Here is a 27071-nt window from a genome sequence, read left to right as displayed (position 1 = left end):
TTTTGCCTTTTCTATTTGCATATTTACAATTTTTTCTCTGTTTAATGTTGTTAGTCTGTTATTTATTGTTTGAACAGACTTTTATTTTTAGCAAGAAGCATACTTGGCATTAATTTGACTCAATTTTTTTTTAGCAGTTTGGTTGTACTGTCAGTATATATTAAAATTATTTAAGAACATTTTCTGGGACGAAGTAATATGAAGTCAGAAGTGAATGTTAAAATTGTAGAGTAGTTCTAAAAATAAAACATGACACTGGAACCTTTGAAAGAAAGTAACTATAGCAGATATGTGACTCTAAAAATAAATGAGCTACTGGCCTTTTAAAATAAATTCTTTGTTAGATTAAATATATAAGTGAAAAGATTTTAAATAAGGAAAAGGATATTCAAGTTCTAAACAAATGTTGACTGAATAAAGGGTAATTTTTGCATGTTAGCTTTTCCCATACACATGCAAAATAACTAGCTCCTTGTTTTATTTTAGACATTTCCATCTGTATGTGGCCTCAGAACAAAGTTCCTGATTTATTTATTCTGTCTATATTGTCTTTAGTATCAACCCTGTTTTATAGTTTACAGATTTTTATTTTTTATTTATGAAGGAAAATGGTGTATATTGTGTTCTTGAATTAATTTTTTTTAAAGCCTTTGTTGACTTGTAAAATGTTAAGCAAGACTTAAATATTGTTACTCTCAAGAGTGTGTGTTTCTGGACTGGGGGTGTAGCTCAGTGGTAGAATGCATGCTTAGCATGTTTAGTCACAGCACCAGGAAAATAAAGGTTTCTTAGTTCTCAAAATTTATTCTTCCTACAAGTTTATAAAAGTGAGAATTTAAACTTTTAGGAGAATGGCTCTTTTTTTAGTATAAACTCTACTTCCTTTCACATGATATACTAAAATAAGAATGATGCTGTGAAATATTAAGATTAATTATTCAAGTATAGCTAACTACTCATATTTGAACCATTCCATTGCAAAATCCAAATTAAATTTTTGATCTTTAATCTCTTGTTAAACTTCTTTTTGGTCCTTAGTTAGAATTAATAGTATTTATTATTTTGTATGTGCCTTTCAGAAATAATCACTAAGGGACAATAAACAAAATATTTTTTGTAGGCAAACATAATGTTTTACTTTCTTCCATTGAATGAGATTATTGACATTGTATAAAACCATGTTTTCTTCTTCTAGTAATTCAGATTTATAGACTAACTGGAAAACTCAAAATACCTTATATTAACTTCAAGTATTCTACTTTTCTTTTTCATTCTTTCATGTCATAATTCATTTTTGGCTAAAAGTGAGATAATTTTAAAAATTATATCAAAGTGAAACCAGTTTAATTTCTGAATCTCTATATGCTCATATGTTTATTTTCATGTTTTTTTTTTTTTTTTTTTTTTTTTTTTAGTATTGTCAACATTTGCCATTCTGATTTAATTTCTTCCTGATTTTTTTCTTTTTTTCAGTACTAGGGATGGAACCCAGGGACATTCTACTTCCGAGCTATACTCCCAGCCTTGATTTTTATTCTGTATTTTGAAACAGTCTCACTGAGTTGCAAAGGGCCTCACTAAGTGGTTGCGGCTGCCTGTGAACCACGATTCTCCTATCTCAGCCTCCCAAATGTTGGGATTACAAACATGTGCCACCACACCCAGCTTTGAATATTTTTTTGGTGGTGGTACTGGGGTTCCTGGAAGCCCTTCTACCTCCGGACTACACTCCCAGACCTATTTTTACATTTTTATTTGGAAACAGGGTCTCCTAAGCCAGCGCGCGCGGCTGGCTTTGAACCTGTGCGATCCTCCTGTCTCTGCCTCCCAAGCGCGGGGATTACAAGCGTGCGCCACCATGCCCAGCTTTTGAATATTTTTTTAAAAAAACACATACATGAAATGTAAAATTCTAAGTTTCTTTAATATAATATAGCTTATTTATTATTTTATAAAGAACCTTGAGTACGTGCATCTTGGATCTAGATCTATTTTTAATTTATAATTTAAAGTAAAATGAACCGCCGGGCATAGTGGCACATGCTTGTAATCCCAGCATTTGGGAGGCTGAGACAAGAGAATCGCAGTTTGCAGACAGCCTCAGCTACTTAGGCCCTTTGCAACTCAGTGAGATCCTGTTTCAAAATAAATTTAAAAATAGGGCAGGAGGTGTAGCTCAGAGGTTGAATGCCCCTGGGTTCCATACCCAGTATCACAAAACAACAACAACAACAATGCGCGCACACACACACGTAAATAAAGTAAAATGAACCAAATGATATTACTTGAAATTAGATGAATATTTCTACACAAAGAAATTTCACTGGCATCTTGATGAAATTCCAGAACAAGTGATTTCTTTGAAATTCTATAGTGACTAATACTATTAACCCTCTTTAATCATAGCAATAAAATTTCTGCTTTAAGATCTTTTTCTACCTGAAAGAGAAACACTCCAGAATGGTTTTGAGGGGAAGTAGACCCTTAACTATTTACCTGTTTATGAAGGATTTCAGCTAAAACATACTATTTCAACAGAACTTAGAGAATGTAAATTTTTTTCTTTTTCACCTGAAGGAGAAAGAAAGAAAATAAGTTTGCTGTGTTCTTAGCTAAATAAAATCTTGAGAAGTGTTAATTTTACTCCGTTTTGGCTGTGCAGTTTTATTTGACATCTTCTGTATATGCCTGCCACAGAACCATCACTGTTGTTTCTGTGGATCCCTTACATGTTGGGTTTTGTCATGTAATTTGTCCGCTCATTCAGATATTAGGACATTTACCTTGTATTTCGGGGCCTTGGATAGAGGTGGCTGTTTGGTTTGCATATTGCATTGTGTCCTATTTGCCTTGCAAAATGTGTGTACACACACATATTTTCTTTTTTGCGTTACTAGGGATTAAACCCAGGGGCATTCTGTCTCTGAGCTACCACCCGCCCCAGTCTTATTTCTGCAGAAAGCCTCACAACTTGCTGAGGCTAAACATAAATCTGTGATCCTCCCGTCTCAGCCTCACAAGTACTGGGATTGCAAGTATGTGCTACCACGCCTGGCTTTGCAAAATATATTATTGAGTGCAATAGTTAGGCATGGAAAAATAATTGTTAAAAATTTGGAATCTTTTGAAAAAATTTTTAGTAAATGAAGCTCTTTGTTTACCTTATACTTTTATGATTTACCTGGCCTCAATGACTGCTGGGTGAGTGTTTTAGGATCTGGGCTGTCTAGTGAAATGTACTGTAAGCATGAGTTTTTATGGTTTTTTTCTATCTTAAAAATCCAGGTAAAGTTTATTCTACTTCATAATGTCTATTTTCATATTTTAAAAACGTAGTATTTACTAGTTCTATGACGAAAGCTTTCTTTCCTTGGTCTTTGAGTAAAATTTTCTTCATGAAGAAGTACCATATTTGTCATGATACTTCTTATCCATGTAACAGTCTTAAGGTTTAAAATGACCCAGTGTACCTAAAATTGGCAATAATTTAAAATGGAAAAAAATGTCCCAGCTATGCCTTTTTCCTACACCAAAGATATTGGAAGTCTAAAATTTGTCAGATCCATGTCACAGGAAGCTTAGCAGTGTACAAACTAGACTAGTTAATTACACAGTGTTCAGTCCTCAGATAGGGGTTTAAATCCATGTATGCTGACAGTGTTCAAGTAATCTTACTCAGACAGTCTTGCTTGCTAATCAACAAGATCAAATTTTCTGTACATTTCTCCTTTGCTTCTAAAGTCAACAATTTGGCTGACTCTTAGCAACAAGACATACACAATGCATCATCAGCTGAAACCCAGTGACAATCAGATTTTGAATAACGGCTGAAACCCAATGACAATCAGGTTTTGAATAACATGACTTATACGATCATTGGTAATAACTAATTTTGTTTGTGATTTGCTATGTGTCCAAGATGATAATACATATTTTAAGAATTTTTAATACTTTTTACTATGAAGTAGGCAAATACTATGAAGAAGTATTTGATTACCTCTATAGATTCTGATGGGCCATGTAATTTCCCTAAGGTCACACAGCTTTTAGGTGCATAAGCAGGATTTGTACACAGGCAGTTTTGGTTTTAGGGCCCATCCCTCTTGACCTCAGACCATACTTTTTTTTCCATTTTAAAATGTAATGAGCAGTTTGTATCACCTTGTCAATAAAATTGGTGTATTCCATGAAAATTGAATGGCAGTAATAATTTCAAACTGCCTTCAAAGACCAAGAATTTAGAGAAATTTTATATTTAATTTCAAAGCTATTCTGTGGTAGTTCATTTTTCATATAACTTATTCAAGCAGTGCCTACATCTCATATTTACAGTAACATATGATTTTAATGTATGAATATTCGTGTTGTACACTAAGAAAAGATTTGCCGTCTTCCAAGATGTTTTCACTGAAAATAAAGTGTGATAGGAAGCCATTGGGGAATTTTCAGCAGACATGATCTGAATTCAGATTTATGTTCTAAAATATCCAGGTGGGAAAAAGTTAAATCCAGTGTTACTTGATTATAGAAAGCAAAAAGTCAGCCCTAAATTCTACCATTAAAATTACTTAGCTTTGTTGTAAAAGCTTTTTATACTTAAAATGATTTTGTTAAGTATTCTTAAAACATTAAGTATAACTTAATATACTACCAATAAAAGTTGGTGCTTATTGTAGCGTTGATTGATTGTGGCACAGGATTGAACCCAGGGGCATTCTATCTCTGAGCCACGTGCCCTGGTCCTATTTTGTTTCAGTTTTGAAACAGGGTCTGGCAAAGTTTCTAAGACTAGCCCCACCTGTGATGAACTTAACCTTTGTTCAGCTTTGTGCTTGTTTTTGGAAGCTAACAAGAACTAAACTGATTCATTAATGAAGATGATATTTCTAGATTTGTCTGCAGCTATATACAGTTGCCCTTGTATAAGATATAAGCACAGTTACAACATAGGGATATGACATATACTGGACTATGAAGAAGCACAATTCTGCTTTTAAAGTATATCCAAAAAAATAAGTACTACCTATCCCAACCCCTTAGTCTGAAAAGCAGTTTTATTGTTAATGAACCTACTTTACATTTTAATTGCTCTCATCACCCTATTGCTTTTATAATAAATGTCTTAATTTTACTAATAAGGTGATACACATGAGTGGTCAAAAAGCCCATCATTCCTTTTATGAAGTTGCTTTAATTTGATGTAATACTTGAGATCTGTAGACATTAACCTTAACATTATTTCCTACATATTATTAATTCACTGATTCATTCTTCATTTGGTCTTTTTTTTGGCCTATTATGTGTCAGGAACTGCAAGTTACATGAGATATTCAATGACAATAAAATAATTATTGATCCAACTCAATGGTTTCAATCTAGGAGGTAGTATTAAAGTGGTCATAAGTGATTTAATACTGATGGATGCATATCTAGTTTATTTGAATTATTATAAAGTAAGTAAGTTGCAAAAGAGTAAATCTCATGCCATTTAAAAAATAAATTTATTTTTGCATTGTAAATATACATCGTAGTTAGGTTCAGTTTAACACAAAAATATATACGCACAGCACTTGGTGAGATTTCCCCTGTATCTTTCCCCATACATATTAATGAGATTGGTAGTGATACCTTCATATGTGGACATAGCATTATTAGAGATGTTTCCTTTTATACATTTACACTAGGCTTTATGAGACACAAATATACCATGTAGTGAGAAGTACACTAGCATGGGTGCCAGTCTTAGGATAAAGCATACCTCTGAGGAAAGAAGAATGGAAACCGGGCCAATAGCCAGCTATATCTTTAATGTCTTGTGTCTTTAAAAAGTATTTAAGCTAAGCCAGGCGTGGTGGCGCACACTTGTAGTCCCAGCATTTGAGAGGCTGAGAAAGGAGGATCACAGTTGGTGGAGAGCCTCAGTTATTTAGGCCCTTTGCACCTCGGTGAGACCCTGTTTCTAAAAAATAAAATATAGAGCTGGGGGTGTAGCCTGGAGGTACAATGCCCCTGGGTTCCATCCCCAGTCCTGCCAAATTATATATATATATATGCTAATAAAATAGTGTAGTGAACCATATGACCTAGTATTTCCACTTCTCTGTACATATCCAAAGGAAATGAAATCAGTATGTTGGTGAATAAAATAGTGTAGTGATTAAAAAAGAAAAAGAGTGCTAGGATAGCTTATAAGAAGACCTCATGTAGTCTGGGTGGTTAGATATAATTTTATCTGAAAGGTATATATATATATATATTTTGTAGTAAGGATTGAACTCAGAGGTATTCTACTGAGCTATACCTCCTGCCTTGTTTTACGTTTGAAACAGGGTCTCATTAAGCTGTGGAGGTCCTTTTTAAGTTGGTGAAGCTGGCTGTGATCCTTTGATCCATCTGTCTCAGCCTCCCAAGTATTGGGATTATAAAGGAGTAAGAAGAGGAAGGGTAGAGTAGGATTGATAGGATGGTCTGGCTTGAAGGTCCCAGGACAGAAAGGCATTTAGCATATTTGAGAAGGTAAAAGAGTGAGGTGAAGTGATGGGAGACTGGCCATGGATGAGTCCTAGAGAAAGGATAGTATTATGTAGAGTGGGTGGACTTTCTCATATTCTAATGTGCATCCAAATATTAGGCTGTCCTATATATTTTTTTTTTGTACCAGGGGTGGAACCCAGGGACATTCTACCTCTGAGCTATATCCCCAGCCTTAATTTTTATTTATTTTAGACAAGGGTCTCACTAAATTGCAGAGGGCCTCACTAAGTAGCTGAGGATGTTGGAGATTCTGCGATCCTCCTGTCTCAGCCTCCCAAGTACTGGGATTAAAAGCATGTACCACCACACCCACTGGCTATCTTAATTTTAACATGCAGCTTCTGGTGTGCTGTCCTACACCTTGATTCAAGAGTGCATTGTAATGTACACACATTACAGGTGCTCCTGCCACAGATCTTATATGCTACACTACCCTGTGTTATTTCTCTAATATAGCAAAAGTCTAGGGGTAGACAGTCTAGGACTGGTACCATTGGTAAGTAAACTTCACCAGACCCAATGAAAGGGCTTTTGCTGGCTATATGCCTGACACCTTAGAGTTAAAAGTTGGCTATTCTGCCTACCTCATATGAGAAAGAAAGAGAAGAGTAATATATCAGGAAAAGGCTTGACTAGGAACCCACCTGACACTGGCAAGGGACTCTAGGGAAATGTTTTAATTTGCACACTGCTACCCCTAACACATAGATTCCCTTTGTATGGGAGGGGTGGAAGTAGATAATGGGTAGGCGGTGTTTCAGTCAGCATTTTCACTGATGTGACCCAAATTCCTGATGACTACAACTTAAGAGAAAGGAAATGTATTTGCTTGCAGTTCTGGAGGTTTCAGTCCATGGTGACTGGAAGCAGAGGGTGAGCAAGAGGGGGTCTGTGGATATATACAGTGCCTAATACCACATCCACAGTGACCCGCCTCTTCTAGCCACACCTGCCTGCTTAGTTATCACCCAGTAAATTTATTGACCCATCAATGGACTTACCCACTGAGATCAGAGCCCTGCTAATTCAATTATATCACCTCTGAACATTTCTGCATTTCAGTACATGAGCTTTTTTCAGGAATATTCTATATCCAAACAACAACAAGCAGTTAATATTAAGTAGTCAGAGGCCCAAACTGGTGTAAACTGGTGAGGTAATTTTGTGAGTAGTCAGTATGGAAAGTGTAATATTTTGAGCTGTCCTGATGTGAGATTACTCAAGGAGACAGTGTAAAGTAAGAAGAAATGGAAACCAAAAATGTAACTCCTGTTTTAAAAGTAGGATAGAATCCGGTGTGGTGGTTCATGCTTGTAATCCCAGTACTTGGGAGGCTGAGACAGGAGGATTACGGGTTTGTGGCCAGCCTCAGCTACTTAGGCTCTCCACAACTTAGTAAGGCCCTGTTTCAAAATAAAATAGAGTTAGGGATGTAGCTCAGATGTAGAATGCCCCTGGGTTCAACCCTAGCACACACAAAAAAAAATTAAAAATAGAGGTTAGGATAGAGCCGAAGGGGCTAACACTAGGGAAAAGTAGAGGAGAAAATATAGGCTACTGTAGTTCAGGAATCCAGGAAAAGAGCATTTGTAACACTGAACTGTATCAAACTCGGAAGATAAGGGGTTTCTATTTACATGATACCTTTCCTGGTTTTTTTCTTTTGATGATAAAATATTCTGTTTAAAGAATCAAAATAGTAGATGGTATGGTCGTTTTTTTATTTTTCAATAACCTTCCCCTCTTTTAAAAAAATTGTTATTGTATTTGAGATGTAAAAGCCAGGGAACTGTTGGACTAGAGCACATTTGGCTGCTGAATGGGCGAAGTCCAGCGAAACCAGTCACTGGCACAGGCCTGTAATCCCAGCTGCTTTGGAAGCTGAAGTTGGAAGCTAGTCCAGGCAACTCAGTGAGACCCTGTCTTAAATAAAAACCAAAAAGGGCTGGGGAAGCAGCTCAGTGGTAGAGGGCCTCGGGTTCAATCCCTTGTAAAATGAGGTTCCCATGAAGAGATGGACTCTTAGCCTATTATCTTTAGTACAGGAAGAGCACCGTCTCTAATTAAAGAGGATATGGAGAAGCTTGAATCTAGGGAGTGTCTGTTAACTTCCATTTTCCTGAAGAATATGAAGAGAGGCTTTTCTGCTGAGAATGAGCTGTGGGGTGAATAGAGACTACAGGGTTTTAGAGCAAAATGAAGGTGGGAAATGTTCTTGTTAAAGTGGGAGAGACCGCCAACTCTCTTGGCGTTGTTCTCAAGATACTACTGAGGTTGATGACCATGGGTTGTATGCAGCGGGAGCAGTCTGCGCTGTTTTTCCTCTAAGTATCCTGTGGCTGCATCCTGAATGTGGATTTAGGTAGGCAGCAACTACAGCAAGGGATTTTTAGGACATTTACCAGACCAGATTTGAACAGCAGGCTTTATAATCTACTTTATATCCTCCATATATAGAAGACTGTTACCCAGTACTTGAGAAGCTGAGACAGGATGATCACAGGTTCAAGGACAGCCCCAGCAAGGAGTGAGACTCTCAATCTAGTCACACACACACACACACACACGAATTTGGTTCACTTTAAGCAGCATTTAACTAATACAGATTTCTTTTAATAACTACCATGCCTGACCTCATTACTTCACAGAATAAAATATTACCAATAAGAATTATAAATGCTAAAATAAAAACGGATACTCTGCAATCTCATGATAAACCCTGAAAATGGTGCTAGAGTGATTTTATGTAGAGAACAATGTAAAAACTACACACACATACACAGCTGACTTAAGTTTGTGGTAATGGGCATTGAACCCAGGGGCACTGTGCCTCTGAACTGCAGCCCCAGTCCAGAGGTGCGGTACCTGCTCTATCTGGACACACTAGTGTAATGTTAACTACTTTCCTTGAAGCTAACAAATATATCTGGGAGAAAGAGGAAAGAACTTTGGTAGTAGGGCAATGCACATGCGCTTATGTCTGGCACACAAAGAATGCAGTTTTGTTCTTTAGAGGAATAGCTGTCTTTGCACTTGATCAAATTTCCATTTTTCTTCTATTTGATACTTAATTAGGAGTGCTGTTTTTCAGACAACACAAAGATATATTGTTAGCTCCTTTCATACTCAGGCATAAAAGGAAGAATGCTTATGAGTGCATTGCTATCTCTGAAGACAGTTCATTGACATTTACCCGAATAATATGAGTCGCTGAGATAAGAAGTTGTTTATTTCCTGCTCATGCTGTAGCGGTCATAATTGTTTTTATTCATATTAACCCAAAACATTTCATTTTTTGAGATTTTAGTGCAAAGAATAAAGATAATATCTTTAACATTTTTGTATTTGTTGTGTGTGATATTGATATATATTTAACTGAACTGTTTTTATTCCTCTGATTTCATTGATAAAAACACCCTTGTGGTGTTTATCACCTCAAAAATTTATTATCTTTGATTTCCCTATAAATTGTTAGTTTCTATTTTACGATTTCCTATGACAACATATTTCCCTCTTGGTATTGTATTGGTGAGGAAGTCCTCGGTTTTGCTAGGAAATCTCTTGGCCCAGTTGATAGGCAGTGGTTGCAGGCACCAAGCCTGGCGTCAGGTAGATAGGGCTTGACTCCTCACACTGCCACTTACCAACTCTGGTACCCTGATCTAAACACTTAAATGTTCTAGCCTTCAGTTTCCTATCCTCTGAATAATAACAGGGGTGGTAATACTTAAAGCACTAGTTCAGTCAAGGGAGAGAAGGTGCTTCAGATGAACCATTTTGTTGGAAATATGGTATAATTTAGTTTTTTATCTTCATGAGTTGTTAGACTTCTTTGATGTAATTAGGACTTCTTAGCTACCAAAAAGTAAAATTATATTTGATTACCCAACTCACTGAGAAATTTTGAAATTGCATTATTAAGAGAGTTTATTACTTAGTGGAATAAGAGTAGAATATAATGTTTTGACCTATTTTTTCCGTGTATTTTAAGTGAAATTTCTATAAAAAGGTCTCTCGAAATTTCTGTGAAGTAGAAATTCTCTCCATTAGAATAGAATTTACTGTTTATTTCTGTGTACTGAAATTATCATATGAGAAACTCCTGTGTTTGTGTGAAAATCTGGAAATATGGTCATGAAATTGCTGCATTGCTTTTACCATGAAGGGTTGTTCCTAATCCTCCGATCTGATTACCCTTTGGATTAGTTCTTGCTATATATAGGATATTAATATCTGTGTCTGAATAAACCATTTGAAAGCTTTAAATCATGTGGCCTCATATTCACCTTAGACTATGTAGTCATAAAAGCATAATTTTGGTTTATACATTCTCTCTAATAAATAAACTCAGTAATAAAGGAAAGAGGAAATATCTCTGGTCACATATATATTGTACAGGGTCTTGTTGCCCTTGTTGGCAAGGCATTTCACTTACATATGTTGGCAACTTAAGAATTTTCTTTAGCTAAGCTATAATATATAGGCTTGTATGTTTTAACATGACCTTAAGACAAATATTTACGAAAAGATGTCTGAAAGCCTGTTTTGATTAAAGGCCATGAATGGCCAACTCGGAGTGAAGCTTTTAAAACAGAATTGGATCTGCAGTCATGATGGTTTATTTAAGATGAAGAAGAGTATCCATTCCATGACAATGGATACTGCAGTGAGCTGGAAACGAGAGCACAGCTTACGTCAAACTAGAAGTAATAGAAGCAGCAGGAAAAGTTTTTAGTTGCCTGCCTTTTTTCCCTCCCTCCCTCATTCATTCCAAAGAGCTAAATTAGTCATTGTATGAAGACAGAAACTAATGATGAAAAACAAGGGAAACCTCAGTTTTGCAGTTGGTAGTAGAGTAGAAATAAAATAGCTGGAACAGTATACAACCAATGAACCAGTCTTTCCTCCTCTCTCCATTCCTTCATTCCTCTCGCTTTCTTTCCTTCTCCTTTTCTCCTCACTCTCCCTTCCAATATATAGCAAAGGGCCTTTGTTAATTAAGAGTTAAATTGCAATTTAATCTTTTAATTTCCTTGAAACAATGACTAATTCTGCTTTTTTGGAATGAATTTAGTGAGGAAAAAAAAAAGGCAACTGAAAACCCTTCCTCCTGCTTCTGTCACCCCTAGTTTGACGTCCTTTGGACAAGAATATGAGCTCTGTTAAGGATTGGCATCATCAAGGTGCTGGGATTATAAGCAAGTGCCTCATGCCTGGTTTATAACTGTTTATAACTGTTTAAAATGTTAGAATTTTCAGGGTTATCCACTATAGAAGTGCAAAATGCTGTGAGTATGTAAATAATTCTCATAATTGCTACCCTTTTGTGTGTGTGTGTGTGTGTGTCTCTTTGGAACCAGGGATTGAACCCAGAGCGCTGCACGTGCAAAGCATGTGCTTTGCCACTGAGCTATATCCCGGCCCCATAATTGCAACTTTTAAGGACAGAGTTATCAGGGCATTTAAGAGGAGAAGACACAAGTCACAAACTACAACTTTATTTTTGTGTGTGTGGTGGTGCTGGGATTGTACTCAGGGGCATTCTAATACTGAGCTAAACCCCCAACCCTATTTTTTAATTTTTTATTTGGAAAACAGGGTCTTACCAAGTAGCTCAGGCTGGGCATGAACCATCCATCCTCATCTCAGCCTTCCAAGTACTGAGATTACAAGCGTGCACCACCACATCCGGTTCACAAAATACAACTCTTAAATAAGTCCAAAATAAGCCGGGCATGGTGGCGCACGCTTGTAATCCCTGCACTTGGGAGGCTGAGACAGGATAATCACACGGGTTTGAAGCCAGCCTCAGCTACTTAGTGAGGCTCTCAGCAACTTAGTGAGACCTTGTTTCCAAATAAAAGTTATAAAAAAGGTCTGGGAGTATAGCCCAGAGGTAGAAAGCCTCTGAGTTCCACCCCCAGTACCACCAATAAATAAATAAATAAATAAATAAATAAATAAATAAATAAATAAATAAATAAATTAGTCCAAAATAAATAGAAAAAAGAATTGAATGTTTTGTGACTTGTGAAAATTGATAGATTCTCTACCGGCTTCTAGCAATTGTGGAGAAAGTGAGATTTTGCTATGTCGAGCATGCCAGGGTGGAACGAACTTGTATGAACTATAACTTTTCCACTGTTGTCATGACGTTGTACAAATAAACTAAGATAAGGCTGTCTGGTTCTGGCAGTTTCTGACCACACATTTGATAAGGGAATGTAGTAGTACTGGAAAAACCACAAGATGAAGGGAAAACTGTTAACATTTAATTGATTTCTCTCTCTTTTTTTTGTGGCACTGGAATTGAACCCAGGGGCATTCTACCTTTGAGCTACACCTCAGACCTATTTTATTGTTTGTTATTGTTTTGTAACAGGGTCTCACTAGGTTGCTGCATCTTGCTACCCTGTGAGGCTGTCCTCAAACCTGTGATCCTTCTGTTGCAGCCTTCCTAGCACGGGGGTTACAGGCATGCACCACTGTGCCCAGCTAATTTACAGATTTTTAACAGCTCTGCCCAAGGGTAGTTTCTACTGTGGGAGGCACACATCTCAACTCAGAGCCCTTAATTTATCAAGGCTCATGTAGCTGCTGCGCATAGTCTGTTTCTTTGTTACTGAGGAATGATTCATCCTGAATGATTCATCAAAGCACAGGTTTCATGCCACTGGCAGTTATGTTAACCCATTATTTCCTGGACCCTGTCTTTCTTGACAGTTTTTTTTAAAATTAACACAGCCTAAGTACCCTGTGGGGTATTTGGGCAGTACGCCTCTAGGGAGGGTTAGCACACCTACATTGTTTGCAGGAGTTGTCTCGGAGGTGGAGTAGTCATCTTCTGGACTGCACTTTCTGCAGGCTGTGCTGTGGTCCGAATTCCAGAGGGTGTGCCACATTAGTGGAGAATACTTGTGAACCTCTTATAACCAGGAAATAAACTGTCCTTAAATGAACTAGCCCTCCCATCTGTGGTCCCGATACTGCTAAGCCAGTTTCATTTTCTTCCTCGGCAATCCACCATAGCTCATTTCATGATTAAGGCAATCTTAATCTCTAAGTGGCTACTCACTGCACTGAGGAGGCTTCCTGGGTTTCTTTTTAAATGGTGCCTGTGTGTGTGCTGCCTCCTGGTGCTTGCCTGGCATGGAGGAAGCCAGACACACTTGGTGTCAAACTCCTATCTTCTGGTTTGGACTAAATTCAGTTCTGATACTAGCCTTTTATTTTCATGGGGAAAATAAACTTCCATGTTACTCTTGAATAATGTGTGTGTGTGTGTGTGTGTGTGTGTGTGTGTGTGTGTGTGGTACTGGGGGTGGAACCCAGAGGCTTTCTACCTCCAGGCTATACTCCCAGACCTACTTTATATTTTATTTGGAAACAGGGTCTCACTAAGTTGCGGAAAGCCTCACTAAGAAGCTGAGGCTGGCTTCGAACTTGTGCGATCCTCCTGTCTCAGCCTCCAAGCGTGGAGATTACAAGTGTGAGCCACCACGCCCGGCTTGAATAACTTTTATTAAGGCAAGCTAATGTCCCCATTTGTCACCAGGCTTTTGTTCATTAAAGGGTTCTCATTTTTCATTTTGTATTTATCTATAAGCTGAAACATGCTTTAGAATAAAGTATCAGCATATTCAGAATAAACTGATTATATTCTAAAATCAGCCCTCTCTGGGTCTTATAAGAAATTTTCTTATAGAGCATTAAAATATTGAATAAGTGACTAAATAATACACAGAAACTATGAAATATATCCTCAAAGTAGCTTGGTCTAAATTCAGAATTTTAAGAGGAATGTAATTCATGTGTAGTCACTGAAACACAAGGATTTATTACTTACAAGCACAAATATATTTTCAAGAATAGAAGCCTAGCATAGTAGTACACGCTTGTTGTCCTAATACATGGGCTAAGCTAGGAGAATTGCAGATTCAAGGCCAGCTTCAGCAAGTTAGACCCTGTTTTTTTTTTTTTTTTCTTTTTTTTTTGTGGTACTGGGGTTCCTGGAAGCCCTTCCACCTCCAGGCTACACTCCCAGACCTATTTTTATATTTTTTATTTGGAAACAGGGTCTCCTAAGCCAGCGCGCACGGCTGGCTTCGAACCTGCGCGATCCTCCTGTCTCTGCCTCCCAAGCGCGGGGATTACAAGCGTGCGCCACCACGCCCGGCAGAGACCCTGTTTTAAAATACAGATGGCCGAGAATGTAGCTCAGTGGTAGAATTCCCCTGAGTTTAAAGAAAGAGGGAGGGAGGGATGGAGAAAAAGAAAGAGAAAGTAAAGGGAGTAGGGCAGATAATTAATATACACAAGAAGATAAACCATGTGACCATTTGTGGTGGTTTCATAGTGAGGCAGATGTAGGTGGAGATTACTTATTTTTAACACTAATTATAAAGTCAGTGAGTTTCACGGTGGCATGCACATATTGTGTATTGATCATATCTACGCGCGCTCGTCCTCCCCTTCCTCTCTTTTCCTTGGCTCCCTTCCCAGTCTTTAATAGTTCCTCTTTTACTTTCAGGTCTTTTTTTTTTTTTTTAAGTTTCTATATATGAGAAAAACACGAGATTTTTGTCTTTTTGTACTTGAGCTACTCCCTCCCCCTTTTGAACCAGGCATTGAACCCAGGGGTATTCTACTTCCCAACTATAATCCCCCCCAGCCCTTTTTGTTTTTAATTCTTCATTGTGAAACAGAGTCTCACCAAGTTATGGAGAGACTCACTGAGTAGCTGAGGCTGGCCTTAGACCAGCGGTCCTCCTGTCTCAGCCCCCCAAGTACTGTGTGCTGCCAAGCCCGGCTTGACCTAATTCTCTTAGCATTATTATGTCCAGTTTCATCCTTTTCCCTGCACACGATAGGATTTCATTCTTCTTTATGGCCAAATGATATTGTGTATATCTACCATATTTTCTTGTCATCTGTTGAGCACCTGAGCCCATTCTGTATCTTATCTATTGTGAATAGTGCTGTGGTAAACATGGGTACTCAGGTGTCTCTTGTGTATGCTGACTTCATTTCCTATGGATTATATGCCCAGGAGTAGTGTCGCTAGATCATATGGTAGTTTTATTTTTAGTTTTTGAGGAACTCCTATAGTTACCCATTTGGGCTATGCAAACTTACATTACCAACAGAGATTGCCTATTATTTAAGAGATGGGTGTAAAATGGGTAAAGAAATCATGCTCTCAGGGAATAGTATGCACTGCGGCTTAAATGGAGCAGAAGATATATTCTTGGTTGTGTGTGTGTGAGCATTCCGTTGATGACTATCCCTGGCACTTGCTGCCACACACACCGTGTAGGCAGCTGGCATCGAAGTCTCTGGGTGATGAACACTGGGACAGTTTGACCTGGGGAGGTGTGGCAGCAAGAAAGGGAATTTGGAGCTAATCATTGGGATCTGGGTGTCCTCAAAGGGAGAGAAGAACAGAGTCGCCAAGATAAAACAAGGGCCGTAAGCCCAAGTGTGCTCTATCAAGGTTGTGAGAGAAAAGTAAGTTAGCCAGACTGAAGAACTCTTGGAGGCAAGACTAGGGAATTTACATTTTATCCTGGATGGTTTGGGATTTCTTAATCCCCTACTCTAGAAGCCTTCAGTGATCAAAGCAGTGTTTGAGAAGATGATTAGAAGTGTGTAGAAAGGTTGGAGGGTGGAAGGACTGGATGCAGAGGCACCAGGTAGAAGGATTGAATAAATCTGGTAACAACACTTGAAGATGTCAAAGTTAATGGAAGTAGAGGAATCCGTAATGATTACAGTTTAATACTCAAATAGTGGCAACAAGTTGGCTATCTCATGCTTTAGGAGAGTATTTAATGGGCACCTATTATATGCTGGGCCCTGGGATTACAGCAGGGAAAGAGAAGTGGTCCCTGCCCTCATGGAGCTTATATTTAATGGAGATGGAGAAAAGGAAGTAATGACCTCTGTCCTGCAGAAGAAAACAAGGCCAGGGATCAGGAGCCATGAGAAGGGGGTGTTGCGGAGCCCAGGGGATAACATTTGAGTTGAGAAGACCTGAAGGGACGGAGGGAGGGCGCCTCCTGGCCGCCTGGGGAATGTCAGGCCTTCCTCCTGGCAGCAGGTGGAGGCTCTACGTGCCTGAGCACCCCCACGCACGTGCTCCGGGACAGTGGTGGGGGACGAGGCGTGCAGTGGATCTGGGGAGTAGAGCAGTTAAGAGTCCTGCAAGCCATGGGAGAGTTTGACTTTTACTCTAGGAGTCATGGAAAGTCATGGGGAGCCCCTTGAGGATTTACAGCTCCTGCAAGAGCCAAGTTAAGTAGGAAGAGTGGTTATCAGGCTAGCCCGGTCCTCCAAGCCGGGAGTGATAGTGACAGAGGTGGGGAAGTCGTGGGACTGTGGACATACAGGAGCTGGATGAGAGAGAGAACAGAATCAAGGAATGCTTTCAGGGTCTGTGTGGATTAGGAATTCTGCTCTGGGCTGCTTTCCGAGTCTTCATGTGAAGGCGGCCTTCTTCCTCCCTTTTGTCCTCCCAGGGACGCCTTGCTGGGGAGGGCCTGGGCTGGGGGCCCTTCTTGCTGTGTCTGAGTAGCCACATAGAAGACGCAACCTGTGCAAGGGAACGCAGCACCCTTGGACGACTCCCGAGGTTTTAGAGTGAGCAGCTGTAGGAATGGTAGTGTTTTCTCAAAATGGGAGCGGCTGGCAGAGCTGACTGCAGGCGGGGAGGCAGAGCAAATCAAGCCCTTTTTGGACGTACTTCTGGGATATCTGTGGAGGATCCTTGGAGACACTGGGAAGTAGGCAGGTAGACTTCGGGAGCCACCGTCGACAGCTGTCAGTGCTGCTTTCGAGTTTGAAGTGTTAGTATGACAGTCAAGTGGAGCTATAGGGTTGGATTTAGGGACAGTTGTAATCCTAATACTTGGGAGACTGAGACAGGAGGATCACAGGTTTGAGGACAGCCTCAGTAACTTAGTGAGACCCATTTAAAAAAAATAGACCTGGGGGTGTACCTCAGAGGGAGAATGCCATGGATTCAACCCCTATTACAAAGTAAATAAATTAATATCTATTTACAAATATGTAAATATCTAGATTGGGAAGTTATTTTGCCTGAGGAACATATGAAACTTTTAAGTGACATTATATTGAAAACCCAGAAAGATGGAAACTGCCTTTGGATCATGATTAAGAACCGGAAGTGGGTGTGAATGGTGAGGCAGCCAGCAGGAAGGGAGGCCAGGGGGAGGCAGCCTGGGGGAGGCAGCCTGGGGGAGGCAGCCTCGGGGAGGCAGCCTCGGGGAGGCAGCCTCGGGGAGGCAGCCTCGGGGAGGCAGCCTCGGGGAGGCAGCCTCGGGGAGGCAGCCTCGGGGAGGCAGCCTCGGGGAGGCAGCCTCGGGGAGGCAGACTTGAGAGGAGTTGGGAGACCAAAGGAATTGGCTTAGGCGGCTGCTGCAGCTTTTGAAAGTACTGTTCAGAGGTGATAGTGAAGATGAAGATAATCTTCGGGGAATTAAAAATATAAATATTTTGAGAACATGCACTACAAGTGGAGTGGGGAGACCAATAGGACCCATGTGTTGGTTTTTCAAAGTGGGATGCATTAAGGAAGACAGATATAAGGGGACCAGCAAAGGAGGAAAGGTGCTAGAAACAGGTGCTGGGTGGGGGAGAACAGAGAGGATCTGGCAGGTTGTGTGTGAAGGGAGAGGAAGATAAGAGTTCACACCCCTGAGGAAGGGTAGCAAAGAAGACGGAATGGGTATTAGAAGCCAGTATTTTAGCCGGGCATGGTGGCGCATGCTTGTAATCCCCGCGCTTGGGAGGCTGAGACAGGAGGATCGCACGGGTTCGAAGCCAGCCTCAGCTACTTAGTGAGGCTTTCAGTAACTTAGTGAGATCCTGTTTCCAAATAAAATATAAAAAAGGTATGGGAGTATAGCTTGGAGGTAGAAAGCCTCTGGGTTCCACCCCCAGTACCACCAAAAAAAAAAAAAAAAAAAAAAAAAGGCCAGTATTTTGCATTAGAGTTCCCCTGAGAAGTGAGAACAGTTTTTTTCAATAAAGTTGTAGTGAGGATCATCAGTCTGTTTTGGGAGTGGCCACTGGTACTATAAGCCAGAAGATGCTGGGAGTGGTAGTGGTGTGTGCCTGTAATCTCAGGACTTGGGAGGCTGAGACAGGAGTATCACAGGTTCAAGACCAGCCTCAGCAACATAGCAAGACCCTCACAACTTAGCAAGACCTTTTCTCAAAAAAAAAAAAAAAAGAAAAAACTGGGGGTAAATCTCAGAGGCAAAACATTCCTGGGTTCAATCCCCTGTAACACAATAACATAGACCTTCACACCCTGAAGAAAGTATGAAAGAAACTAATGAGGAAAAAAAAACATCAAGCAGTGATGAGAGGTCAGCAGGAAATAGGAATAACCTCTGGAGATGAGTTTTCTGTGGCCCAATAGCACAAAGGTAATTTAGAAAATGAAGTTACAACTAAAAAGATGCTACAACAGTTCCTCACCTGGAGGGTATGTCCAAGTCACCTGGAGACAGAAAAGCTGTGTTTACCTTCTACTCCTGAAACATAACACTTTGACGTGTAGAAGTTGGACAGCTAAAATGGGAGGAGATGCTTAGAGTTTTAGAACATTCCTGAGATATCTCTTTCTTGTACCCCTATCAAGAACACTCTTCTGCACTGTTAAGTGTCCACTTCAAGGTGCAGGCTGGGAAAATGTGTGTGTATGTGTGTGTGTGTGTGTGTGTGTGTGTGTGTGTGAACACTAAGGAGCAGTGTTATTTGGTGGTGCACAGCTCAGATAGTCAGGTTCCAGTACTGCACACCTCTACCGAGACTCTCACATACTCACGAATCTCCAAGAAGAGGATTTAATTTGTGTATGTGCATGTGTGGCATTAGGGATTGAACCCAAGGGCTTTCTACCTCTGTATTGCAACCCCAGCCCCATTTATTATTATTATTATTTTATTATTATTAATTTTATTTTGAGTCAGTGTCTTAAGTTGCTGAGAGCCTTGCCAAGTTATGAGGCTGGCCTGTGACCCGCGATACTCCTGTCTCCACCTCCTACGTACTGGGATTACAGGAGTGCGCCACCATGCTTAGCTGGATTTAATATTTTAAGAACATATCCAACCATAGGAACCTAACTTTCATGGAGTATCTTGTGGACTAATTTCTACCAAAAAAAAAAAAAAACCACTCTGAAAATGCTAAATTAGAGAAGTCCAGCAGTAGTCAGTTCTAGTTAGTGTTGACATACCACGAACAGGAAGCCACAGTGCAAAGGGAGAATGTGTATGGTTTAAGATTTTGGAGTCCAGCGTCAGGGCTGCGGCTTTGTTTGTCTGGAGCTGGGTTATCTTCCATCTCTCCAATTGAATTTCTGTTTCTACTGTACCATTGAGTCCAATCTCAGTTGAGTCATCAGTTTGAATGTTGAGGTTGCAAAGCATTCTAAAAATTTGAGTATTTATGAAGGACTTGAAATACTGTATGATCAATGATGTCATTTTTTTTGTGGTACTGGGGTTCCTGGAAACCCTTCTACCTCTGGGCTACACTCCTAGACCTATTTTATATATTTTTTTAAATTTGGAAACAGGGTCTCTTAAGCCAGCGAGGCTGGCTTCGAACCAGCGTGATCCTCCTGTCTCCGCCTCCCAAGCAGGGGGAGTACATGCATGCGCCACCACACCCGGCTTAATGATGTCATTTTTTATTTGTTTGTTTTGTGGTACTGGGGACTGAACCTTGGAGCACTCTACCTCTGTCTGGGCTATACTCCCAGACCTACTTATTTTTTATTTTTGAAAAAGGGTCTCACTAAATTCCTGAGGGTATCATTAAGTTGCTGGTTCTGGCCTCAAGCATGCAATCCTCCTCTCTCAGCTTCCCATGAGAGCAGACCAATATCAAGTGACCTTTAAGATAACTAGTCTTTCTCTTTTAAGTATAAGAGCAAGAAAATGGATAACTGTTAAAGGAGATACACTGTGACTTTTGGAGCATTTGAATGTAGTGACAATATATTGGGGGTTTACCCAACTTTCAAGCAGTGTATTAGGTTCCAAAAGTGCCCCAATTTGTATTCCATGGGCAATGAACTAAAGACTCTTCCCAGCGAAGTACAGCCCTAATTTTAAGTTTAAGATGGTAAACACTGAATTTTGTCTTTTAAGATTTACAGGAGATCCAGTGATTGGTGAGGAAATTATTGCTGGCAGGGATGAGATATTTAAAGAGCATGATTTGGTTTTTAATAATGATGTGATGTGAATTTCATCAGTACTCTGCAGAGTTGCTCACAGAACTGAAACATGCTAATTGAGTTCTAAAGAATTTTCATTTGCCCCAACGATGCAAATTTCACAGGTTGTGAGTTTCCATTCTTCTGTGCCAAGTGGTATCATTCCATTCTTTCACTCACGTACCTTATGTTTATTACTGAATTTTCCTTTATAGTCTTTTTTTTTTGTAGTACTGGGGTTCCTGGAAGCCCTTCTACCTCCGGGCTACACTCCCAGACCTATTTTATATTTTTATTTGGAAACAGGGTCTCTTAAGCCAGAGCAGCTGGCTTCGAACCTGCGCGATCCTCCTGCCTCCGCCTCCCAAGCGTGGGGATTACTAGCGTGCGCCACCACGATTGGCCTGTATAGTCCTTTTAAAAGAAGAAAAATACTACACGTGTGCTCTTTTAGTTATAGAAGTGACTTAAAGTTATAGAACTTCTTGCAAGTGATCCAGCTGAAGAGTTGGAAGCACGTGGAAATTACTTACCAGTGACAGGTGGACACTGCATGTGTTTATTTTCTCCTATGGATGTTTGAACTTTGTTCTCTTTCACAGGTAAAGTCAGTGATCAACCTTTTGTTTGCTGCTTATACTGGAGATGTGTCTGCCCTTCGAAGGTATGTGAACAGGGTGGGTCAGCATGTGCTTGTCAGGTGTCTGTTTAGTGACTGCTGGGTGAGCAGCCAGTGAGAGGCCCAGGTGTAATGTCCAGTTCCTCTAATCAAAACACCTCGGCTTAGTTTACATGCTTGTAAACTAGATCGCAAAATGAGCTTAAAGAATGGGAGTCTTAATGTAAACATACAACTTTATAATTAGTTTCTTGCCCTTCTGAGACATAAACTTTGGTAGAGTTGTGTCATTATTCTTGAATTTGAATAATAACATGATGAAGCTTAGTTCTGTGAGAGATGGTTAATGTTCACAAAATAGCAAAGATAATAAAGAAACAGTGAAGTGGCTTTTACCTGGGACACCTGGATACCAGCTGAATAGGGGCTTTAGTTGCCATTAATGAGCCTGGTAAAGATGGCACCTGTCCAGTGAGCCCTTGGGTTGAATTTACAAAGCAAATGTCACAAATGTGAATTGGGTTTATTTTTATATATAATGAGTAGCTATGCTTACAAATTTTCAGATTTGCTTTGTCAGCCATGGACATGGAACAGCGGGACTATGATTCCAGAACAGCACTCCATGTAGCTGCTGCAGAAGGTAAGATTTGATCCACTCATTTATTTATTTTGTGATGCTGGGGATTGAACCCAGGGGCATTCTGCCTCTGAATTTTACCCCCAGTCCTATTTTCTATTCTTTTTTTTTTTTTTTTTTTTTTTTGCAGTACTGGGGATAAAACCCATGGGCATTCTACCTCTGAGCTATACCCCCAGCCCTATTTTTTTTATTCTTTATTTTGAAACAGGGTCAGTGAGTTGCAAAGGGCCGAAGTATCTGAAGCTGTCCACAAACCTCAATCCTCCTGTCTCAGCCTCTCAAGTGCTAGGATTACAGGCGTGTGCTACCACGCCCGGCTCTTATTCTTATTTCGAAAAAGGGTCTCACTAAGTTGCTGAGAGCCTAAGTAGCTGAGGCTGACCGTGAACTTGTGATCCTCCTGTCTCAGCCTCCCAAGTACTGGGATTATAAGTGTGCACCATCACACCCAGCTCATGACCAATTATTTATTTCTTTTCCCAGAGCTAATTTCTCCTCAGTACTAAAATCTGTTGTTTTTATGTTGTTTTGTTTTGATGTGTGCCGATTATAGGTCACGTTGAAGTTGTTAAATTTTTGCTGGAAGCTTGCAAAGTAAATCCTTTCCCCAAGGACAGGTGAGTACTTATATTACCTTTTAGCACAACTGGTAAGATGCAGCATTTTAATATACAAGATTATAGTATTCAAGTGATATGTGAAAATCCAACAAAGCCTTCTCGAATACTCTAGTGTCTTATAAAGGCAACAAACAAAACCTTACTTCTGCTAGATGGATTAGTCCGTCTCCCATATCCTATTTTTATCTAAGAATGGAATCTTATTTAGAAATTTTCAGGTTTGACTGTCACTCAACACTATGAAGAAGACAGTTTCTTGTGTTTGGAAATAGAAAATAGGAATTCTCTCCTCATGGGACCTTTAACTTCGCAAGGTAGTCAAGATAAACATTTACAGAAGCATATAAAAATGTGTAAGAAGGCTGCTGTCAAGTAACTCTAAAATGAACATATTAGCGTTTGTTGAAATTCCTCTATTTGGCTAGAATTTATTCTAGAAAGCTTTGTGGAAATGGAATTTTAATCAGTGCTTTGGGGGAAGAGCTTTCTATCTTCACTGGGAAGAGCCTGCCTGGAATGTATTCTGCTCCTTCCCTCTCCTTCCTGGTCCACAGAGCAAACCACTACTCTTCCTGAGGCAAACGCTGTCCACAGAGCAGTCAAGGCGGGAATCTGAGTGCAGCCCAAGGATGTGCAGTAAACTCAGCACTTGTGAACGTTGATGTTATTACTGGAGTAGAGCAGATGGGCTGAGCCAGTGGGCACCAGGAATAAAGGTCTAGAAGAATGTGAGGAAAGGTTCTCAATGGAGAGCTTAGCATGTATAAGGAGTCCGGATCACTATCTGAGAAACAGGAGCTGCACTGAGTTTGTAGCTGTTGATTACTCTTAGGATATTAGCTTTGTTAATTAAGCCTTATTTAACTTTTTACATATTAGGCCCTGGGTCTTACTGGTTCAGCTTGCAAAAGCCGAGAAAAGCGATGATGTCAGTGCCTGAAATTGTTAGCAATTCTGTAATTGTGCATAACCCTATGGTTTATTTTTATTCCTATAGTTGTTAAGAGAAACCATGATTAAAATGACCTTTAGTGGAAGTATTTCAAAACCTTGTTAATACTTCAGTCCTCCCATCTATCCCGAAAAGTAACGCTCATCCCAGATTTTTCAAGAGTAAGAAACCAAAAGGAGTGTTTCCTCTGTTTTTATCATCCCAACTAAAACACCATTTAATATATGCTGGAAATACTACGCATTGTATAGTTGAATCCCTCTCCTCCAAAGCGGCCTGTGAGAACCCATCTAACAGGCACAAGTTAGCTAAGTATCATGGTAACTGGGTCCTGCTATCCCAGAGCGGAAGCTAGACTCAAGACAATTCTTTTTCTCTATCACACAGAATCAGTATCACCTAAAATTTAAATAGATTTGAATGATATTACTATATTCTTTTTTTTTTTTTTTTTGGTGGTACTGGGGTTCCTGGAAGTCCTTCTACCTCTGGGCTACACTCCCAGACCTATTTTATTTTTGAAACAGGGTCTCTTCTTGAGCCAGTGCGGCTGGCTGAGAACCTGCGCGATCCTCCTGTCTCCACCTCCCAAGCACAGGGATTACAAGCGTGTGCCACCACGCCCGGCAAAATTACTATATTCTTTAAAGCTGATACTTTTCCTTATTTCATGGAAGAGTTCTAAAAAAGGTAACTTGCAGCTGGCAGTTTTTATGAAGACTTACATACTCACATACTGTGACAAAGACTTAAAGTCCCTTTTTAGAGTCACCGACCCCTTGAAACTAGTGAAGGCCCACAAAGTAAAAACCACTGATACAGCTCTTTTTTGAGAAACACAGATATAGATAAAATGTACTTACCTGATTTTAACGATTAACAACAGGCTGATAAAAATGTTTTAAATGAGACAATTTTAGACACCTTTTGGTTTTCTCTTGTGACTCCACTATAAAAAGTAAAGGATTCAGGAAAGAGAAAGAAGGAAACAGGAAGAGGCAAAATGAGAAGGTAGGTGGTGAGTGGTTACCCAGCCAGTGGAGTGAGGAACTGGCCCCTGTGCAGTTAGTGAGAGGCAGTGGGAGGCAGGAAGGCAGGCTCACCACGGCAGAGCCATTAGGCACCCAGCATCCTCCCTGGCCTTTACTGCAGCTGTGAGTTTTGTAGTGCTGTCTCCTTTAGCAAGAGGCGTGGCTAATTAACTGATGCTGTCAGCTCTTTGTTTCTTCTTGTGCTTGAATCTATCTGCCTCACTCTAAAGAGCACAGCCCCAGAAACACACAATATGGAAGGGAATTAGTCTTCTGGTTGGATAGTGTTTGGGTGCGCCCAAAGCTCCCCACCCTTGCTGGAGAAGATAAAAACGTCACTTCTTCTGGGCTAGCCTCATTCCGCCAATGTGTGTTCAAGCTCTTGTGAGGTCACAGTCATTTCTAGACCTCAGAGATATTAAAGGCTAGGGCAATGCCTACTGTATACCTGAAATGGAATATTTTATTTAAATAGAGATATTTTGGGCTTTTTCATGAAGTTAGAATTCATTAACGCTTGGCATGCGTTTTGTCTGTGGACACTAGGACTTCCCTTACCAAGGTTCCTCCGCAGGCAGCTGGACACATAAATGAGATTCTTCACTCTTTCTCCTTATATGCCAACTTGTCTCTGACACCAGCTTTTGCCTTTCTGCATTTCTACTGTTAATTTTCATTTGTAATACTGCTAAAGTGGCTACACTTGGAGTGGCCATTGAACCCACATTTAAAGCCTGGGATGCTGGATGATCATCTTTGTACAGAAATTACTTAGTGACCCTGTCTGTGCTGTGCCACTTGTGTAGGTGGAATAACACGCCCATGGATGAAGCCCTGCACTTTGGACACCACGATGTATTTAAAATCCTCCAGGAATACCAAGTCCAGTACACACCCCAAGGAGATTCTGACAATGGAAAGGAAAACCAAACGGTCCACAAGAACCTTGACGGATTGTTATAATGGTCTTAAATCCCAAGATTAAGTCACTTACCTATTTAATTGTGGAAAATGATTATGAAGAACATGTGTATTTCTATCTGGTAGTGATGTATATTTTACAACATTTGTCATTTCAGTGTTACAGGAGTTTTCTTCATTGTGCGCACAGGACAAATCTGATCTCTTTGGGGAAAAATAGAAATAAAACAATCTCCCTCCATAATGTGAGCAATATTTACCTCGTGCACTGTATAATTTGACGTAAGAGAAATAGTTACTTATGCTAGCTTAACCGTGTGGTCTTCATGATTTATTTGTGTGTTTTGTGAACATTCAATTTATGGTGATGAGCTGCTGATATGCATTTATAAATTAAGCTCTGTTGTACAGTCTGTCCGGAGGGGTCAAGGCTGTCTTTAGAAGCAAACAGTGTGACTTTCAAGACTCCAAATATAGATTTAGTTTGAGTGCTTGAACAACATAAACTTATATGGTTGAGTGTTTAAAACGTTTCCCGTCACCTGCACTTCACGATGCGACTCTTATAATTATAGTAGTTAACGACTTTTAGCAGGATAGGCCAATTCCGATTAGACTTTATCAGGGAATCTGTTTAAGATATGTCTGGTGACCAAAATATATGTGTGAATATAGTTACAATACTTCTGACAAAAAAATTCCTTTTTCTATATCCCCTTAGTCCAACCTCTCTTCCCAGACGTTTAGCTATCTGCCTCTTCCCCTGAACTGGGAAAGCGAGTGCTGGCATACTATGCAGTTTTCATGTTTCCACAGGAAGCCAGAAAGTGCTTCACGTTTCTGGCATCAGAGATAGTACTCTGCCATTTGTCCATAGAAGAAGAACCAGAGACAAAATTACAACTAAATGATTCTAATTCACTGATTTAAAAAAAAAAAATAAAGGCATTGCTACTATATCTCAGCTTCGAGGATAAAGACAAATTCAGAAATGCTCTAAGCTACCAAGGTTATTCTGGTGGCATGGGAACTGCTGCAGATAACATTTGTTTTTAACCCTGTCATTAAATGTCTGCATCCATCAAGATATTTGTCCTCTCTGGGGGACTACTGGATCACTTTAGATTTTATTTTTCTGATTCTCTATTGTATATTTTTTGGGGGACTCTAGTTCAGTGATGATAAAAGGCCATTTTGTTTTAAATCAGAACCCATCATTGCTTTGTCTTGGGGGTTAATTCATGATTAATTTAGAAAGCAGATAATAGGGGCTTCATAATGGAATGGAATTTTCAAGTAAATGCACATACGTTTTATCCTGTCATACCTCAAGGAGTTAAAGGGTATGTTAGTGAGAATTTATTATATTAAGCACACAGTTCCAAGTGCACATGCATGCCTACACATGGACTTCTTTGAGGCTATTTAGTGAAATGAACAAAATTCTCAACTACATGAATGCTAGTTGGTACCACACTAATATGGCAATTTCCTTTT

At 39.7% G+C, this 27071-nt stretch overlaps 1 protein-coding gene across 1 annotated transcript in view; it reads left to right on the top strand.

Annotated features, from left to right (window-relative positions):
• Positions 1–25616, top strand: part of GLS (glutaminase) — a gene marked incomplete at both ends in the record, with an annotated part of 87046 nt that extends 61430 nt beyond the window's left edge. The window contains 4 exons of the mRNA XM_080688772.1: positions 21391–21452; positions 21974–22050; positions 22604–22667; positions 25460–25616. Coding sequence (XP_080544898.1) covers positions 21391–21452; positions 21974–22050; positions 22604–22667; positions 25460–25616 — 360 coding nt within the window. The remainder of the gene's footprint in view (positions 1–21390; positions 21453–21973; positions 22051–22603; positions 22668–25459) is intronic.
• Positions 25617–27071: the final 1455 nt, after the last annotated feature.

This window comes from Muscardinus avellanarius (assembly GCF_963383645.1).
Source record: "Muscardinus avellanarius genome assembly, chromosome: 2".
Lineage (NCBI taxonomy): Eukaryota > Metazoa > Chordata > Mammalia > Rodentia > Gliridae > Muscardinus > Muscardinus avellanarius.
The sequence above is the reverse complement of the archived record's forward strand: the minus strand, read 5'-3'. Positions and strand labels throughout refer to the sequence as shown.